At 46.5% G+C, this 20,034-nt stretch overlaps 1 protein-coding gene across 9 annotated transcripts in view; it reads right to left on the reverse strand.

Moving 5' to 3' along the window:
- Positions 1–1,487: 1,487 nt before the first annotated feature.
- Positions 1,488–20,034, reverse strand: part of PTPN13 (protein tyrosine phosphatase non-receptor type 13) — a 1,045,801-nt gene continuing 1,027,254 nt past the window's right edge. For 6 of the 9 annotated variants that reach the window (XM_069236114.1, XM_069236127.1, XM_069236078.1 and 3 more), the window contains 3 exons: positions 9,750–9,812; positions 2,224–2,343; positions 1,696–1,804 (listed from right to left, as the gene is read on the reverse strand). In XM_069236114.1, coding sequence (XP_069092215.1) covers positions 2,224–2,343; positions 9,750–9,812 — 183 coding nt within the window. In that variant the 3' untranslated portion in view covers positions 1,696–1,804. Of the gene's footprint in view, positions 1,805–2,223; positions 2,344–9,749; positions 9,813–20,034 lie in introns of all 9 variants that reach the window. The other 3 variants (XM_069236143.1, XM_069236122.1, XM_069236135.1) reach the window with 2 other exon arrangements.

Here is a 20,034-nt window from a genome sequence, read left to right on the forward strand (position 1 = left end):
TGTGGGGCTCTCACCAGGTTCTGTTACTCAGAATCCTTTGCAAACCTCAAAGTTTGGCCAAAAAAAAAAAAAAACACTTTTTCCTCACATTTCGGTGACAGAAAGTTCTGGAATCTGAGAGGGGCCACGAATTTCCTTCCACCCAGCCTCACCATTCCAAGTGGGACGATTTTCAGAGTTACCAAGCTCTCATGGCCCAAATGTAAAACCAAAACCCAAAAAAATCAAATGTCCGCTTGCTTGCCGTGGGATAAGATGTTTTAGTGTGCAGGGGGAGAGCTGAAAGACTGCCGCCCCTTTCAGTTGGGGTGGAGGCATAACCAGGCCCATACTAGTTGGTAGCCACCACCCCACTGTTTTTTTTTTTTTTTTTTTTAATTCCCTGGCATCTAGTAGACATTTTGCTCAAGGACTGCTTGGCAGCAGTGGTCCACAACATAACATGCAATGTTTGCTGAAGTAACATACAGGAATAGTACTGTGAATATTGGCCAAAACCTGGGACACGTTCCTGCTTAGTTTTATCAACACTTAGATGGCAGACCACCACTACCAGCACTCCAAAGACATTTAACCATATGATAGTGGTTGATCAATAAATCAAGGGTAGATCCTGCCGTATTTTGTCAGTAACCTTTAAGGTAATTTAATATCATGTTGCCGTCAACTAGGGTGATGTATGCAAATGAAACAGGGCCACAATGAGATTAGCCAGTTTACATGATACAAGATGTAGGTGGGTCAACAGGCTAGATGGGGAGATCAACTAGTGTGATTGATTATCGGGCCCTTTCCTGTGGGTGGTGGTAGATGATGCACTGCTGAACATTTCTGAGAGAATGTGAATTGATTTTCCTCTTGCTCAACAAGTAAATCAATTTAAACATTTTTAGATGCACTTTTTTCTCAAGAATGAGTCTACCGGATGAGGATCTGATATAGCCAAAAAGAACATTAAAAGAACACGCTCACTAAGCAATATATTTAAACAGGTAGTTTTATTTACATAGACGATTGGAAAAGTCTAGTCATTTATATGCTCCGACATATAATAATTCATTTGTGTAAAAGTATATAAATATATACATGAAATTCGATAAACTGTGATAATTACAATAAACATTTCCTACTTTTTTCCTATGCAAATAGTCGTTTGCAAAGCTTTAAATACTGCTTTCAAGTATCCCCTATAAAATGGTCTAATGTACGAAAATACTGAAATATAAAGAGCTCTGCTATAAACAAGCGCCACATTTAAAAAATAAACTTACAAAGTGCCCCTGGTAACAAAGTTTAAAAAGGAAAAATACTGTCTTATTTTCTTCCCCGGTTCTCTGCCCTCCAAGAAATAATAAAAAGCATATACAAAATATAATCCGGCGGATGACTGCGTTTGGCATAACAAATACATTCCACTGTGGTTATACATCCTATAACTAGAACGGAATAAGCACGCTGCAAAGGCAAGATAGTTTTTTTTTTTTCTTAAATAATATTTACTGTTATAAATGACCCCCGACATCTGGGGAGAATTATAGTGGTATAGTTTAGGTCTGCAATCTAACGTAAGCAACAAAGTAATCCTATGTAACGGATATGGCATGGGTGGAAGATAAAAAGAGACCTATATATGTCTACAAATGACGAGTGTCGTCTCCCCTTCAGTGGCCGTCCAAATATTGTTCTTCCTGCTGAAGATCAGGCAGATAAGTGGCTTTTGTATTCATTTGCTCTTCTGCTTCTCCTCTACTTGGAGACACTTAAGAACATAAAGGATGACTTGATAGCAGAATATGTACTGCTCCTGAGGACAAAAAAACCAAACACCATTGAAAGTACAATAAATGTTTACAATGCAGTTTTATGCAGGCGCAATCATAGTTTCTAATTAATTTGGTGACAGATGGGATAGCTGTGACACATACAGCGTGCATTATCACCCGTTCTTCATGCAAGAGTAATTAAAAATGTTAACCTAAGCTTAATTTGTGCCAGTGGTTTCAGGTGGTGAGGACCGGAATTTATTTTTCCGTATCAGACATTGACTCGGGGCAACAGAGAGAAAGACATTAAATAGGTGAAGAAAAAAGAAGGGAAAGAGAGGAAAACAGTGACAAAGGGAAAAATGAGAGATGCAAGAGTGAGAAAAACAAGCAGGAAATATAAGCTGGAACATGAAAGAGGCACAAGGTGGAATCAAAACGAGCTACTCTTGATAGACACCTAGCCATTCAGCAGCACCAACAGTGGACTCCGACGAAAATTTTTGGATCTTTGCAACAGTATACACCTTGGTTTATGCTCTAAAAATACGGAGAGGAGATCCTTGCGTCCAAAACATTCCTTAAATAGAAAAAAAGGAATGTATTTATTTCCCAGAAACAAGGTATTCTGAAAAAAACACTAAAATATGAGGCCTTTCTTCCTAATCCAAGAAGACTTTACTGAAAAGGTACTCTTAAAATTGAACAATGAAATCATTTTAAGACCACCTGGCTTTTTATATTCCACCCATTTCCTTGTATATATTAAGGAGAGAAAACTAGGAGCCCAATTTAAACTTGACAGATTGGAATTTACTCTGTGAAAGTGGCACAATAAAGTACTATGTCGTCCTGAAGGAGTACCCACCTGCCAAATTTAGAGATGTCTGAAAGAACAATAGATACCTCTAGCATCTACAGGAACTGCTGGTCAGCAGTTCCTGTAAATACTTTAGAATGTTTGATGGGCGTTTCTGCAAATACGAGTGAGCTGTACGCCAAACCTTCCACTTTTTGTATTTTCAAAAAACAAAACCCCACAGCGGGATTTTGTTCTTAAAAATATATATTTTTTTTAAATCAATGAATCCCTCGACATGGGATTTTTCTTCCATGACATGGGAGTCATTTGAAAGTTTCCACTGTCCTAGGCAGTGACCGGCTGTGAAAAATGGCCATGTGTTGCTCACTCTAACTAGGGGAGGACAGATTCATGGCCAAACCTCGGATGGCTTCGTCGGTCAATCGGAGGTGTATGTAGGCAGCAGAGACAGAGTAGTCTCCACCATCTATGTACTGAAGAAAGTCAGGCAGAATATGGCTATGGTGAGCTGGTACTTCGCCGCCGTTGCAGCGGAGTAACTTCTTCACCAAAATCAAAATAAGACACTGCAGATATGACATTTTTTCATAATCAGGCATTTACTACACTTGCCATATCATCCAGTATCTGCTGAATAATTTACAGATTTCAACAAAAATGTGTTTCTATCTCAAATAGATCAAAAGCTACTAAAAGAAAGTGGCACATGCGGTGCCATAAGTGACAGACCCTTGGCAATGATTAACTGTTGAGCTTTTATTAACTTGTTGTTAAACATGCACTAATGATGTGAAAAATATGCCTAGAATGTTTGAAACCGCTACAATGCCAAAAGAGTGAAATAATTCTGCCACAGAATATGTGCGCCCATTATGCCGCATAATTTAGCTTTTCTCTCCACACACTTTAGCCAAGCCTCTTGCATATTAGGACCTCCACTGCTACAGAGTTCCTGTGACTGGGTACATGTAGAGTCACATCCCATCCATGCTTTGCCACTGTTATTACTCTTCTGTATAGGTCTGAAAACCTCTAAAGGATCAAATCTAGTTTTTGACTGTTTCATTGTAACGCACATCATCTACAATCCAGCGAGGAAGAATAGGCCATACATTTTGAAAGTTTAGGATTCAATATATAACCAACTATCTTGAACCAGTTTAAAATCATCTCCAATGTCCAGTAGTAGTTCCACTCAACCTCATCTTCCCCTCCACCACAATTCTGAAGAGTCTGCTGGTACAGTGTGGAACATAAAAAGGTACCTCGAATAGGTAAATTCACCGAAGTCATATAAAAATAGGTCAGGAATAGCACCCAATCTGATAGAGACATCTAGTTGCAGATTCCCTACCTTAGAATTTCTCCTAGGCATCAGTCCGCATTCAGAGATTTTACTCAAGCAGTACCCTGCAAGCCGTTATGTGGTGTTGATTGGCTCCGCATCCATCGTCGTCCGCGTCAGATATGATGTTGTAGGTCCTATATAGGTGCCACCCAGGGGTTCTTTTCTTTCAGTGCCAGCCAGAGCTGATCCGAAGGAAGAGTACCCCTCACCTTTTGACTTTTTTTTTTCTTCTTTTTTTAAAAACTTTTTTCAAAGGTTTTTTAAGTATATCTACTCCTGGTGCATTGAGGATGTTTTTGCGTTAGACCGGGTCAAGCCATGCAGACCCTGCCATCAGGCAATGTCCATGAAGGATCTGTTCCTCGTGTGCCTTTGGTGTCTGGAGTGCAACCACTACCTGAAGTATTGCTCTGAGTGCCATCCCATGAATTCGAAAGCTTTGACGGAGTGGTCCCTAAAGCTGATGGCGCCCCAGAGGTTGACTCTGTGTTAGGTCCCATTCTCAGTCAAAAAGGTCTCAGGATCGGTAGCTGAGTTCCTCCTCTTCATGGTCCCACTCCAAGTCCTCGGGATGATCAGGTAAGTCAAGGCATAAGAAGTCGTCAAAGAAAGTGAAACATTCTTTGACTTCACTTCATCCATCAGTCAACGAGACAAGGGAGCATCGTCTATCTAGGCCTCCCTTTGCTGAGTCTGCGTCTGGGCCGACTCCACACCTCCCCGAGTTTCTGGGAGCTGGGGCAACCCCTGCCCTGGCCTCTTCGTGTTGTGCACCGGCTGCTTCAACCCCGGCTCCGAGGGGCACCCATGGATCCCTTACTGGATTCGGACTGATGTCAGTAGTACTCACTCAACCTTCCCCAGCGCCGGTCCAGACGTCGACACTCCCATCACCGCTCATGCCCTGGGGAGGCACCAGCCTATCCTCATTACCGACTCTGACATGGAGTCAGATGGGCATCATACAATGCCAATTCCAGCACCGACAGAGGCCTTGCACCTATGGCTGATCCTGAGTCTTATTTCTATGGGCTAAGTTACAACGTGGAATGGGAAGGGTCACTGTACCCTTTAGTATACCAGCTCCAAGACCCCATGGACTTGCATACAGACCTGGGTGAAGCAAGTGGGCTGGATAACCTCCAGATACTGGCATGCTCTCACCCCCTACCATGGCTACAGAGGAGGGAGCTTCATATTCAACGGCGGTACGGAGAGCGGCCAAAAACAATTGCTAGCTGCCATTGTCCTGCACCTGGTGACCCATGTTTCCTGATGCAACACCCCACTCCTAAGATCCAAGCCTACAACTCCCAGGGTGTGTTGCCTTCTGCACACCCTGATAGGGAACCCAAGAGTCTGGACACACATGGGAAGAAGATGTTTTTTCCCCCACCAGCCTGGTATTGCGGTTTGTGAACACTCAATGCCTTTTGGGCAGTTATTCCCACACCCTGTGAGAAATGGTTGTGCAAGTGCAGCCACAGGTCCCGAAGGAGGCCTGGGCTGTACTTTCCCAAGCAGTTGCTGGTGGCAAAGATGCAGTAAGCTTCGCGATCTGATGTGGACTGGACACAACCAACTCACTGGGCAGAGCGGTTGCTTTAACAGTGGTATTCAGGTGCCACACCTGGTTGAGGACCACTGGCTTTTCAGAGGATGTCCGAGCTAGTCTTATAGACCTGCCCTTTGATGGCACCCCTCTCTTTGGAGAGAAAGCTCACTCAGTGCTCAAGCAATTTTTGTGCTACAACCAGGTCCCTGGGCCTCGTGGCAGCCCCTCGTCCGAATCAGTGTGCTTTTTGACCCTTTTGTGGCTACGGAAGGGGTGCCCAGCCACACTCATTCCACTTCAGCCACCATGCTGGGGATTCTGGCATCCTCTATGTGACCAGGAACATAGGATTCACCATCCATGTGGATCAGGAGAGCCAGCGGTCTGGCCAGTCCACCCTTCCCCCTACACCTTGCAGCTGCCTCCAAACCTTCCTAGTCTAACTCTTCCCCACCAGGGACCAGTCAGAAGCAGGCTTTTCCATCACCTACTCCACTGGAAATTCATCACGTCAGACAGGTGGGCTCTGCAGATATTCCAAAGAAACTACTAGATTCCCTTTGAGACTACTCCTACACCCATGCCACCATCCTATGATCGAATAACAGAGGATCACTTGTCACTTCTCAGAGAGGAAGGGAGCCATAGAGAGGATTCCTGTGCTAGAAGTAGGTTGTGATCGTTATTCCTGCTACTATCTGGTACCAAAAAAGGACTAGGGACTCCACTCAATCCTAGACCTTTGGTCCCTCAAACTCTTTCCCAAGAAGGAGAAATTCTAAATGCTCACTCTACCTCAGGTTATACTTGCCCTGCACCTAAGAGAGTGGATGGTAGTGTTGGACTTGCAGGACGTATTTCCATAGCCCCTTCCTGCCTGCCCATAGATGTTACTTGCAGGTCACGGTGGGCCACAAGCACTTTCAGTTCACTATGCTCCCCTTTGGCCTTACCAGTGCACCTCAGTGTTCACCAAGGTGATGGCAGGTGGTTGCAGCTCATCAGCGCAAATCAAGGGTTTCAGTCTTCACCTATCTCGACGTCTGGCTGTTGAAGGTGGGCTCACCCCAGGCTGTCGTCTTCCACCACCAGACTAATGCAGACCTCGTGCATTCGCTGGGGTTCACTATAAAAATGCCGAAGACACACCTGACTCCCTCTCAGATGCTCCCTTTTATTGGAGATATTCTGGACGCTGTGCATTTTTGGGCTTATCCTAATGAGCGGTGAGTACAGGATATTCTGGCTATGATACCGATGTTTTAGCCTCTATCCTGGATTTTGGTGAGAATGACTCCGACACTGCTGGGCCTCATGGTCGCCTGCATCCTGCTGGTGACACATGCCAGGTGGCATATGTGGGCTCTGCAGTGGAAACGGAAGTTGCAGTGGGAGCAGCGTCAGGGAAATCTCTTCGACATGGTGAATTGCACAAGATCCGCAGTAGTGGCTAATGAACCGCGACTGGGCCTGAGGCAGATTCCTCTCTCTTCCCCAACTAGATCTGGCAGTAGTGACAAATGCTTCACTGCTGGGATGGGGCGGCCACCTAGGAGAGGCAGAGATCAGAGGCATCTGGACTCCACATCCACCTATTGGAGCTCCTGGCGATTAGACCAGCATGACAGCATTTCTTCCCTCTCTCTAAAAAAAGATAATGCAGGTGTTCAGGGACAACACCAATGTTGTGCTGCAAACAAGCAAAACGGGTTGGGGTCATGGACCCTTTGTCAAGAGGCTCTGTGCCTCTGGATGTGACTGGGGCAACAGGGCATTTCTCTTTTGGTTCAACATCTGACAGGCTCTTTGAACGACAGAGCGAACAAACTCAGCTGACAATGCTTAGTTGATCAAGAATAGCATCTCCATCTGGAGGTGGCGCAAGGTCTCTTTCAGCAGTGGGGAGAGCTTTGGTAAGGACTGTTCACCTCTACATGGAGCACACAATGTCAGCAGTATTGCACATTTGAGTCTCCAAGCCGCCAATCGCTCGGCGCCGCTTTTCGTCTCGAGTGGAACTCAGGTCACCTGTATGCCTTTCCACCCATACCACTTTTGTCCAGAGTTCTCAAAAAGACCAAGAATGACTGGGCATAAGTAATCCTTGTGGCTTCAGACCGGCGTCGAAGAGTCTGGTATCCCAAACTACTGAGCATGGCCATTGATCCCCGAGCAGACTTCCCCTTCAGGAGAATCTTCTGTTGCAGCAGCAAGGGCGGGTTCTCCACTTGAACCTGTCCAGTCTCAATCTTCTTGAGTGGAGATTGAGTGGCAGCAGTTGACCGCTTCTTACCTTATGCTCGAAGTCTGTAACATTATTTTAGCAGCCAGGCGTCCCTTCACCAAAATGGTATGCACCTGTCATTGAAAGAAATTTGTGGCATGGTGCACAGACAAGTCTGTTGATCCTCGGTCTGCCTCTCTCTTTAAAGTTTTGTTGCTTATCCTTTCTTTGGCCCTGCAGGGCTCTGCTATGGGCACTTTCAAAGGTTATATGTCTGCCATTTCTGCTTTTGTGCAGTTGCCTGATCAACCTTCCTTGTTTAAGTCTCCCATTGTAAATAGGTTCCTTAAAGGCCTTACACATATATTTCCCCATTCATTATGTCCCAATAGGATATGAATTTTGTAGTGACATTCCTGATGTGCGCTCCTTTTGAGCCTCTCCACAATTGTCCTCACAGGCTTCTCACTTTGAAAATAACCTCCCTTGTGACCATTACATCTGCCTGCAGGGAGAGTGAGCTGCAGAGTTGGTCATCTAAGCCATCCGACCTTTCCATCTATCCTGACAAAGTGGTGCTTGCACTAGGGCCTCCTTTTTAGCCAAAGGTGATTACACCCTTCCTTGTAGGCCAATCCATCACCTTGCCTACTTTTTACGCAACCCCACATCTTTCCAAGGAAGAGGAGAGACTCCTTCGCCTGGACCCAAAAAGAGCACTGCAGTCTACCTTGAGTCTACCAAAGAGTTCTGGGTGGATGACCAAGTCTTTGTTAGTTGTGTGGGTGCAAAGAAAGGCCGGGTGGTGCAGAAGAGAACCATCTTCAGATGGGTAGCACTTTGCATTAAAATGTACTATGCACTGGCTAAGAAGCAACCCCCTGAAAATTTGTGTGCTCATTCTGCCAGAGCTAAAGCTGCGACCACTGCGTTAGCACGCGGCGTTCCAGTCCTTTACATCTGTCAGGCGGCAACATGAGCATCTCTGCAAATGTTTACCAAACACTACTGCCTGGACAGTCAGGTCCATAGAGACGGGGACTTTGCCATGCAGGACTTTCTAGTGTGATCTTAGTTCGCAGACCCACCACCATGGATAGTATTGCTAGGGAATCTATTCTAGGGTAAGCAACCTGCAACTAGATGTTTCTATCAGATGATAAAGTTACTTTCCTTTGGTAACGCCTTATCTGGTAGAGACAAAATCTAGTTGCAGTCTTTACCAACCTACCCATCCTCCCTGCTCTGCAAACCGAATTCTAGGAACAGGGACTCCCCTTTCAGGGCCCTAGTTTTGACACACCAGTGGTCAGTGTCCTTCATGGCTCTGCACTTCTGGTGTGGAAAGTCATGAAAAGAAACTCATGCCAGCGTGCCAGGGTGGTGCCAATATAGGACTCGCATGTCATATCTGGTGCGGATGATGCAGATGCGGAGCCGATCGACGCCACCTACCTGCACACAGGGGTACCGCTTGAGAAAAATCTCTGGATCCAGACTGACACCTGGGGAAAATTCTAAGGTAAGGAATCTGCAACTAAATATTGTTTCTAACAGATATTGTGTTACCGCAGGTAATTAACTTGTCATTTGTGTTAAACACCAACCCTATCTGCTCTAGTGCCTAGGATAACTTCTCTAATCCCAGCACTTCTCTGATTCTAAAATGCCAATCTCCTACCTCTGGCACAGTCTGTACCCCAGTGTGTGGTGACTGCCTGTTTAGTGGCACAAAGTGCTTATACCATATATTTACCCCGGTTGAGAGCAGTAGGCATGGTTGCACATTTGTGAGTCCCAGCATGGTGTATGCGGAGAATCTGGAAATATTGATCTCTAGCATTGACATCTAGCAGTTCTGCCCAGTATATCTGAAGTTTGAGGGCAGTCCTACAATATACCCATAAGTATGTCTTTAGCCCTTGTACTCCCTCCAACAACTATTACTCAGATTGTGCCCGACCTATGCAGTTTGACCAGTGTGTGATACCAATCCATAATTCTTTTTTTAAGTTAGTTTAGGCATATTCACTTACCTCTGTCTGAATCATCCCGTGCCTCTGAAGCCTCATGCTGCGGACCACATCTGAGATATCAAACTGCAAAACAAATAAACCACATACATATATTATTACTTTATAATATGCATTGCAGTACCTATACCATTAAAACAAAACCCCCATGCAACTACCTCATTGAATACACCGTTATATTGTAACTCAGATACACAACAAACTCAAGTTTGCAAAATAAATGTGTTAATGAACTTGTAAAATGCTGATTCGTTTCCTTTTTTGTAAAACCCACTTCATTGCATACACTTTTCTGTGACAAGCATTTCATGGGTGTGTGGGACTGGGATGGGAACAATTCAGAAAACAGTTCAGGAACCTATTCTCTTCAACATGGCTGCAACAACATCACTATCCTCCATCAGGAGCTATTTCAGTTGTGAGCTAAGGAGAACACAGAGAAAGGAAACGCTGATCAAACAGCAGCCCCCTAACTGCACAAATCTACAAGAACCGCCATGTGTGGATAGGGCGCATTACACCCTTTAGATCAAATCTTTTCCACAGAAGCAGGAATGACACTACCAATGTTTCTTCTTCCTTCTCTGGACAGCAAGGAGCTCAACAAAATAAACGTAGACTAAATAGAGAAAAAACGTAGGCATGGGAAGGAGTGCAGAATCAGCGAGAGGTTAAATTTGGCAGATTTATTCTACAATGTAGTACATTTATGCACTCTTCAGACTCGACCTGCCTTCACAGCCATGTTGTTCACTTCCCTGTAAGCACATGGACCACATTTTGAAGAAGATACCTGTAGGAAGTTGGCTCTGTATGTGCTGTTTCAAAGTAAGGAATAGCATGCACAGAGTCCAAGGGTTCCCCTTAGAGGTAAAATAGTGGTAAAAATAGATAATACTAATGCTCTATTTTGTGGTAGTGTGGTCGAGCAGTAGGCTTATCCAAGGAGTAGTGTTAAGCATTTGTTGCACATACACATAGACAATAAATGAGGTACACACACTCAGAGACAAATCCAGCCAATAGGTTTTTATATAGAAAAATATCTTTTCTTAATTTATTTTAAGAACCACAGGTTCAAATTCTACATGTAATATCTCGTTTGAAAGGTATTGCAGGTAAGTACATTAGGAACTTTGAATCATTTCAATTGCATGTATACTTTTCAAGTTATTGACAAATAGCTGTTTTAAAAGTGGACACTTAGTGCAATTTTCACAGTTCCTGGGGGAGGTAAGTTTTTGTTAGTTTTACCAGGTAAGTAGGACACTTACAGGGTTCAGTTCTTGGTCCAAGGTAGCCCACCGTTGGGGGTTCAGAGCAACCCCAAAGTCACCACACCAGCAGCTCAGGATCGGTCAGGTGCAGAGTTCAAAGTGGTGCCCAAAACACATAGGCTAGAATGGAGAGAAGGGGGTGCCCCGGTTCCGGTCTGCTTGCAGGTAAGTACCCGCGTCTTCGGGGGGCAGACCAGGGGGGTTTTGTAGGGCACCGGGGGGGGACACAAGTCCACACAGAAATTTCACCCTCAGCAGCGCGGGGGCGGCCGGGTGCAGTGTAGAAACAAGCGTCGGGTTTTCAATGTTAGTCTATGAGAGATCTCGGGATCTCTTCAGCGCTGCAGGCAGGCAAGGGGGGGATTCCTCGGGGAAACCTCCACTTGGGCAAGGGAGAGGGACTCCTGGGGGTCACTTCTCCAGTGAAAGTCCGGTCCTTCAGGTCCTGGGGGCTGCGGGTGCAGGGTCTCTCCCAGGCGTCGGGACTTTAGGTTCAAAGAGTCGCGGTCAGGGGAAGCCTCGGGATTCCCTCTGCAGGCGGCGCTGTGGGGGCTCAGGGGGGACAGGTTTTGGTACTCACAGTATCAGAGTAGTCCTGGGGTCCCTCCTGAGGTGTTGGATCGCCACCAGCCGAGTCGGGGTCGCCGGGTGCAGTGTTGCAAGTCTCACGCTTCTTGCGGGGAGCTTGCAGGGTTCTTTAAAGCTGCTGGAAACAAAGTTGCAGCTTTTCTTGGAGCAGGTCCGCTGTCCTCGGGAGTTTCTTGTCTTTTCGAAGCAGGGGCAGTCCTCAGAGGATGTCGAGCTCACTGGTCCCTTTGGAAGGCGTCGCTGGAGCAGGGTCTTTGGAAGGCAGGAGACAGGCCGGTGAGTTTCTGGAGCCAAGGCAGTTGTCGTCTTCTGGTCTTCCGCTGCAGGGGTTTTCAGCTGGGCAGTCCTTCTTCTTGTAGTTGCAGGAATCTAATTTTCTAGGGTTCAGGGTAGCCCTTAAATACTAAATTTAAGGGCGTGTTTAGGTCTGGGGGGTTAGTAGCCAATGGCTACTAGCCCTGAGGGTGGGTACACCCTCTTTGTGCCTCCTCCCAAGGGGAGGGGGTCACAATCCTAACCCTATTGGGGGAATCCTCCATCTGCAAGATGGAGGATTTCTAAAAGTTAGAGTCACTTCAGCTCAGGACACCTTAGGGGCTGTCCTGACTGGCCAGTGACTCCTCCTTGTTGCTTTCTTTGTTCCCTCCAGCCTTGCCGCCAAAAGTGGGGGCCGTGGCCGGAGGGGGCGGGCAACTCCACTAAGCTGGAGTGCCCTGCTGGGCTGTGACAAAGGGGTGAGCCTTTGAGGCTCACCGCCAGGTGTCACAGCTCCTGCCTGGGGGAGGTGTTAGCATCTCCACCCAGTGCAGGCTTTGTTACTGGCCTCAGAGTGACAAAGGCACTCTCCCCATGGGGCCAGCAACATGTCTCTGGTGTGGCAGGCTGCTGGAACTAGTCAGCCTACACAGACAGTCGGTTAAGTTTCAGGGGGCACCTCTAAGGTGCCCTCTGTGGTGTATTTTACAATAAAATGTACACTGGCATCAGTGTGCATTTATTGTGCTGAGAAGTTTGATACCAAACTTCCCAGTTTTCAGTGTAGCCATTATGGTGCTGTGGAGTTCGTGTAAAACAGACTCCCAGACCATATACTCTTATGGCTACCCTGCACTTACAATGTCTAAGGTTTTGCTTAGACACTGTAGGGGCACAGTGCTCATGCACTGGTACCCTCACCTATGGTATAGTGCACCCTGCCTTAGGGCTGTAAGGCCTGCTAGAGGGGTGTCTTACCTATACTGCATAGGCAGTGAGAGGCTGGCATGGCACCCTGAGGGGAGTGCCATGTCGACTTACTCATTTTGTTCTCACTAGCACACACAGGCTTGTAAGCAGTGTGTCTGTGCTGAGTGAGGGGTCTCTAGGGTGGCATAAGACATGCTGCAGCCCTTAGAGACCTTTCTTGGCATCAGGGCCCTTGGTACTAGAAGTACCAGTTACAAGGGACTTATCTGAATGCCAGGGTGTGCCAATTGTGGATACAATGGTACATTTTAGGTGAAGGAACACTGGTGCTGGGGCCTGGTTAGCAGGGTCCCAGCACACTTCTCAGTCAAGTCAGCATCAGTATCAGGCAAAAAGTGGGGGGTAACTGCAACAGGGAGCCATTTCTTTACACAAGCCCCCCCCAGCCCACAGGCCAGGAGACTCAGCCCAAGCTGGGAGAGTCTTCCTAGTCTGTCAGGCGAGGAAGAGTAGGAGAAATAGGCTGGTTAGTTGCAGGGCCTACTCTGCCTTACATCCTTCTGTTCAGGTCATTCCCTTTGGGGAACTGACCTACTTCCACAGTGATAGGACCTAGTCTGAATTGCCTCTTGTCTGCCTCTTCAATGTCTCCACCCATTCTTTCTATTTTGGTCTTAGAGGTATCCACCTCTGCTAACCTTATCTTGGCCAGGGTTACCCCTAGCTTACCCAGAGAGGTTACCCAGAGCTGGAGTAACCCCCCCATGACCAATAGGGTCAGGGGGCCTAACTTGCTATTTGGCATGGGGTCAGACCACCATGCTAAGGATAGTGCAGCCATAAAGGCTAACACCCAGCAGAGGCCACTGACAGCTGTCAGTGCCCAGAACCACACCTTTAGCTCTTCACCTAAAAGGGAAGGGGCTAAGTTACAGGCCTCTTTGGGTTCAGGTTGCCTGTCTGCTGTATTAGAGTGGGGGGTTACCACATCTTGTAGTAAACACCCTTCTTCCACTCTTTCTTCTGTTAGCTGAGGAGCCACCCACTCAGGTTTAACAGTTGCCTGACTAGCCAGGACTTCTTGTGGGTCAGGTTGGACTTTATCAGGGCCATTTTTGGAGTTCTCCCCTACTGGAGCAGAATCTCCTTGGCTTGCTGTAACCTTGGCTAAAGGTTGTCCACCCTTCCTACTCTGTTTTCTTTTCTTCTTCTTCTGGGGCCTGCTTGCATTTACTGCAGAGGCAGGACTTCCAGAATCCTTGGGAGAGGACTGGCACTGGACCAGTTCCTCTCTTGGGCTCTGACTAACCTCTGGGTAGTCATTTCCAAGGAGACAATCAAGGGGGAGGTCTGTACTGACTACTACCCTTCTCCAGCTAAGAGTGCCACCCACTTCTATGGGTACTAAAGCCACAGGCCTCTTAGTGACCCTGTCTAGGCTAACTCTTACCCTGGCAGTCTCACCTGGGATGTACTGGTTTGAGAGCACCAGCCTGTCATGCACAATAGTGTGACTGGCACAAGTGTCTCTCAGGGCAGTGGTTGGGATTCCATTCACCAGTAGGTGGTGGAAGTGTCTACTTCCCTCTGGAATCTCCAACTCACCTGTTGGGCCCTGTTTCCAGTTGAAGGCTATGAAGACCTCCTCATCTGAGGAGTCATCTCCCATGGCTACACTGGTTACCCCAGGAATTTTGTTCTGGGGTTTGTTTTTGGGACAAGAAGTGTCCTTGGTGTGGTGCCCAGACTGTTTACAGTTGTGGCACCATGCCTTAGTGGCATCCCAGTTCTTACCCTGGTACCCACCTTTGTTTTGGGTTGTGTCCTGGGGCCCACCCACCTGTTCTGGTTTTTGGGGGCCTACAGAGGACTCTTTTTCTTGGTTTCTAGTGTTACCCACTTTCTCCTGGGGAGTTTTTGTAACCCCTTTCTTTTGGTCACCCCCAGTGGAAGTTTTGGTTACCCTAGTCTTGACCCAGTGGTCTGCCTTCTTTCCCAATTCTTGGGGAGAAATTGGACCTAGGTCTACCAGATACTGATGCAACTTTTCATTGAAGCAGTTACTTAAAATGTGTTCTTTCATAAACAAATTATAAAGCCCAACATAGTCACACACTTCATTTCCAGTTAACCAACCATCTAGTGTTTTTACTGAGTAGTCTACAAAATCAACCCAGGTCTGGCTCGAGGATTTTTGAGCCCCCCTGAACCTAATTCTATACTCCTCAGTGGAGAATCCAAAGCCCTCAATAAGGGTACCCTTCATGAGGTCATAAGATTCTGCATCTTTTCCAGAGAGTGTGAGGAGTCTATCCCTACACTTTCCAGTGAACATTTCCCAAAGGAGAGCACCCCAGTGAGATCTGTTCACTTTTCTGGTTACACAAGCCCTCTCAAAAGCTGTGAACCATTTGGTGATGTCATCACCATCTTCATATTTTGTTACAATCCCTTTGGGGATTTTTAGGATGTCAGGAGAATCTCTGACCCTATTTAAGTTGCTGCCACCATTGATGGGACCTAGGCCCATCTCTTTTCTTTCCCTTTCTATGGCTAGGAGCTGCTTTTCCAAAGCCAATCTTTTGGCCATCCTGGCTAACTGGATGTCCTCTTCACTGGGGTTATCCTCAGTGATTTCAGAGGTGTTGGTCTCTCCTGTGAGGGAACCAGCATCTCTGACTATTATTTTTGGAGTCAGGGTTTGAGGGACCCTGTTCTCCCTAGATAGGACTGGTAGGGGGGAATTGTCCTCCAAGTCACTATCCTCTTCCTCTGAGTTGCCACCCTCAGAGGGGTTGGCCTTTTCAAACTCTGCCAAAAGCTCCTGGAGCTGTATTTTGGTAGGTTTGGGGCCCATTGTTATTTTCTTTATTTTACAGAGTGACCTTAGCTCCCTCATCTTAAGATGGAGGTAAGGTGTGGTGTCGAGTTCCACCACAGTCACATCTGTGCTAGACATTTTGCTTCTAAAAGTTGGAATACTTTTTAAGAATCTACAACTGGTTCTAGAATCTAATTCAAACTTTTACAAAATTTTAAACTCTAAAAGAAATGCTAAACAGGATCTAACACAAGGCCCTAGCAGGTCTTTTAAGAATTTAGAAAACTTTTCAAATTGCAAAAATCAATTTCTAATGACAATTTTGGAATTTGTCGTGTGATCAGGTATTGGCTGAGTAGTCCAGCAAATGCAAAGTCTTGTACCCCACCGCTGATCCACCAATGTAGGAAGTTGGCTCTGTATGTGCTGTTTCAAAGTAAGGAATAGCATGCACAGAGTCCAAGGGTTCCCCTTAGAGGTAAAATAGTGGTAAAAATAGATAATACTAATGCTCTATTTTGTGGTAGTGTGGTCGAGCAGTAGGCTTATCCAAGGAGTAGTGTTAAGCATTTGTTGCACATACACATAGACAATAAATGAGGTACACACACTCAGAGACAAATCCAGCCAATAGGTTTTTATATAGAAAAATATCTTTTCTTAATTTATTTTAAGAACCACAGGTTCAAATTCTACATGTAATATCTCGTTTGAAAGGTATTGCAGGTAAGTACATTAGGAACTTTGAATCATTTCAATTGCATGTATACTTTTCAAGTTATTGACAAATAGCTGTTTTAAAAGTGGACACTTAGTGCAATTTTCACAGTTCCTGGGGGAGGTAAGTTTTTGTTAGTTTTACCAGGTAAGTAGGACACTTACAGGGTTCAGTTCTTGGTCCAAGGTAGCCCACCGTTGGGGGTTCAGAGCAACCCCAAAGTCACCACACCAGCAGCTCAGGATCGGTCAGGTGCAGAGTTCAAAGTGGTGCCCAAAACACATAGGCTAGAATGGAGAGAAGGGGGTGCCCCGGTTCCGGTCTGCTTGCAGGTAAGTACCCGCGTCTTCGGGGGGCAGACCAGGGGGGTTTTGTAGGGCACCGGGGGGGACACAAGTCCACACAGAAATTTCACCCTCAGCAGCGCGGGGGCGGCCGGGTGCAGTGTAGAAACAAGCGTCGGGTTTTCAATGTTAGTCTATGAGAGATCTCGGGATCTCTTCAGCGCTGCAGGCAGGCAAGGGGGGGATTCCTCGGGGAAACCTCCACTTGGGCAAGGGAGAGGGACTCCTGGGGGTCACTTCTCCAGTGAAAGTCCGGTCCTTCAGGTCCTGGGGGCTGCGGGTGCAGGGTCTCTCCCAGGCGTCGGGACTTTAGGTTCAAAGAGTCGCGGTCAGGGGAAGCCTCGGGATTCCCTCTGCAGGCGGCGCTGTGGGGGCTCAGGGGGGACAGGTTTTGGTACTCACAGTATCAGAGTAGTCCTGGGGTCCCTCCTGAGGTGTTGGATCGCCACCAGCCGAGTCGGGGTCGCCGGGTGCAGTGTTGCAAGTCTCACGCTTCTTGCGGGGAGCTTGCAGGGTTCTTTAAAGCTGCTGGAAACAAAGTTGCAGCTTTTCTTGGAGCAGGTCCGCTGTCCTCGGGAGTTTCTTGTCTTTTCGAAGCAGGGGCAGTCCTCAGAGGATGTCGAGGTCACTGGTCCCTTTGGAAGGCGTCGCTGGAGCAGGGTCTTTGGAAGGCAGGAGACAGGCCGGTGAGTTTCTGGAGCCAAGGCAGTTGTCGTCTTCTGGTCTTCCGCTGCAGGGGTTTTCAGCTGGGCAGTCCTTCTTCTTGTAGTTGCAGGAATCTAATTTTCTAGGGTTCAGGGTAGCCCTTAAATACTAAATTTAAGGGCGTGTTTAGGTCTGGGGGGTTAGTAGCCAATGGCTACTAGCCCTGAGGGTGGGTACACCCTCTTTGTGCCTCCTCCCAAGGGGAGGGGGTCACAATCCTAACCCTATTGGGGGAATCCTCCATCTGCAAGATGGAGGATTTCTAAAAGTTAGAGTCACTTCAGCTCAGGACACCTTAGGGGCTGTCCTGACTGGCCAGTGACTCCTCCTTGTTGCTTTCTTTGTTCCCTCCAGCCTTGCCGCCAAAAGTGGGGGCCGTGGCCGGAGGGGGCGGGCAACTCCACTAAGCTGGAGTGCCCTGCTGGGCTGTGACAAAGGGGTGAGCCTTTGAGGCTCACCGCCAGGTGTCACAGCTCCTGCCTGGGGGAGGTGTTAGCATCTCCACCCAGTGCAGGCTTTGTTACTGGCCTCAGAGTGACAAAGGCACTCTCCCCATGGGGCCAGCAACATGTCTCTGGTGTGGCAGGCTGCTGGAACTAGTCAGCCTACACAGACAGTCGGTTAAGTTTCAGGGGGCACCTCTAAGGTGCCCTCTGTGGTGTATTTTACAATAAAATGTACACTGGCATCAGTGTGCATTTATTGTGCTGAGAAGTTTGATACCAAACTTCCCAGTTTTCAGTGTAGCCATTATGGTGCTGTGGAGTTCGTGTAAAACAGACTCCCAGACCATATACTCTTATGGCTACCCTGCACTTACAATGTCTAAGGTTTTGCTTAGACACTGTAGGGGCACAGTGCTCATGCACTGGTACCCTCACCTATGGTATAGTGCACCCTGCCTTAGGGCTGTAAGGCCTGCTAGAGGGGTGTCTTACCTATACTGCATAGGCAGTGAGAGGCTGGCATGGCACCCTGAGGGGAGTGCCATGTCGACTTACTCATTTTGTTCTCACTAGCACACACAGGCTTGTAAGCAGTGTGTCTGTGCTGAGTGAGGGGTCTCTAGGGTGGCATAAGACATGCTGCAGCCCTTAGAGACCTTTCTTGGCATCAGGGCCCTTGGTACTAGAAGTACCAGTTACAAGGGACTTATCTGAATGCCAGGGTGTGCCAATTGTGGATACAATGGTACATTTTAGGTGAAGGAACACTGGTGCTGGGGCCTGGTTAGCAGGGTCCCAGCACACTTCTCAGTCAAGTCAGCATCAGTATCAGGCAAAAAGTGGGGGGTAACTGCAACAGGGAGCCATTTCTTTACAATACCCATTCAAATAGTTAAATGCGGTCAACAGGGTGTCTCCAATTACTTAATTTCTTGAGTCACTAATTATCTTCAGTAAACCCGAAGTGAAATTATCAATGTAGCATTGTTCTGTTCAGGGGTGAGATATCATTCTACATACTGTATTAAATTAACCTGGGCTTTACAAAGAGGAGTGCCTCTGCTCTTTAAAGCAAGGCCTCAATGAGTGTCAACTATACTAACTGTGGGCACTGAGATGTGATTTAATGTGGGTTTTGTACAGGATCTGAACATACTTAAAAGCTGAATCATTGCGAGTGTTGCACTGACACTGGTTTCAAATAAGTGCTAAAAAGACATCGGAGCTATGCCGAGAATAGTTTTGCAAGTTTGTGGATGTTTCTTACAATTTTATGAAATCCCCTTAACTGCCCACTGAAATGTCTTGTCTTCACACATCCCTTAAATTTGCAATACTGCAAAATCTGGCATCCTTACCACTTTCTCACTGTCGGAAGTGCAACTTATAATAGTAAAACATAACAAGCCCTTGTCCTGAGAATTCATATTTAACATTCACTTTTGCGAACTGCTCATTTTTTCTTGCGCACCTAATTAGTAGATGGGCAAAAATGTTTGTGATTCAGGCTGTTTAGATGCATCTTCTGGTCCAATCTCAATAGTTTTCATAAGCACCAAAGGGATGACATATGGTAAAGAAAGCTTACCAGCTAGAGGAACCTGGTCCTCCTTCTCTTGGAAGCCATTCGGAGGAAAGTACACTATTGTTGATGTGGATTGCTGAACTGAAAAGCTGCATAAACTACTCCTGTGTACTATCACTCAATAATGGAACCTTAATTTTCTTGAATCAGTGTGGACAGTTCACATGATATCGTCATTTATCAAATATTAGGTGACATTTTAAAAGTAATACCAGAGGTAAGAGGCAAATACATTCTCCGCCTTTACACACCTACGCTAATAATGATACCTGTGTGTCTTTGTGTTATTATTCTCTCTCTCCCTCTTGAGCATTATACAACTTGAATTTAAAAAAAAGGTAAATGTCAGAACACATTTTATATTAAGTTGGAGGTTTCAAAGTAAGCTCCAACTTATCCTTTCAAAAATGGGATATGATGTATTCAGCTGTACGTACAGTTTCAAATGTGCTTAAAACATATGCAATACCTGACCTAGCCAAGAAAATGTGCTCTATAACTGTTAAAGATTCACACATAAAAAATTACATCTGTTTTCCTCCTGTGACCACAAATCACTCACTGACCATCATCAGGGTAAGCCACCAATCTGTTACCAACACATTTCACAACAGAGTGC

The sequence above is a fragment of the Pleurodeles waltl genome, chromosome 1_2, assembly GCF_031143425.1.
Source record: "Pleurodeles waltl isolate 20211129_DDA chromosome 1_2, aPleWal1.hap1.20221129, whole genome shotgun sequence".
NCBI classification, from domain to species: Eukaryota; Metazoa; Chordata; class Amphibia; order Caudata; family Salamandridae; genus Pleurodeles; species Pleurodeles waltl.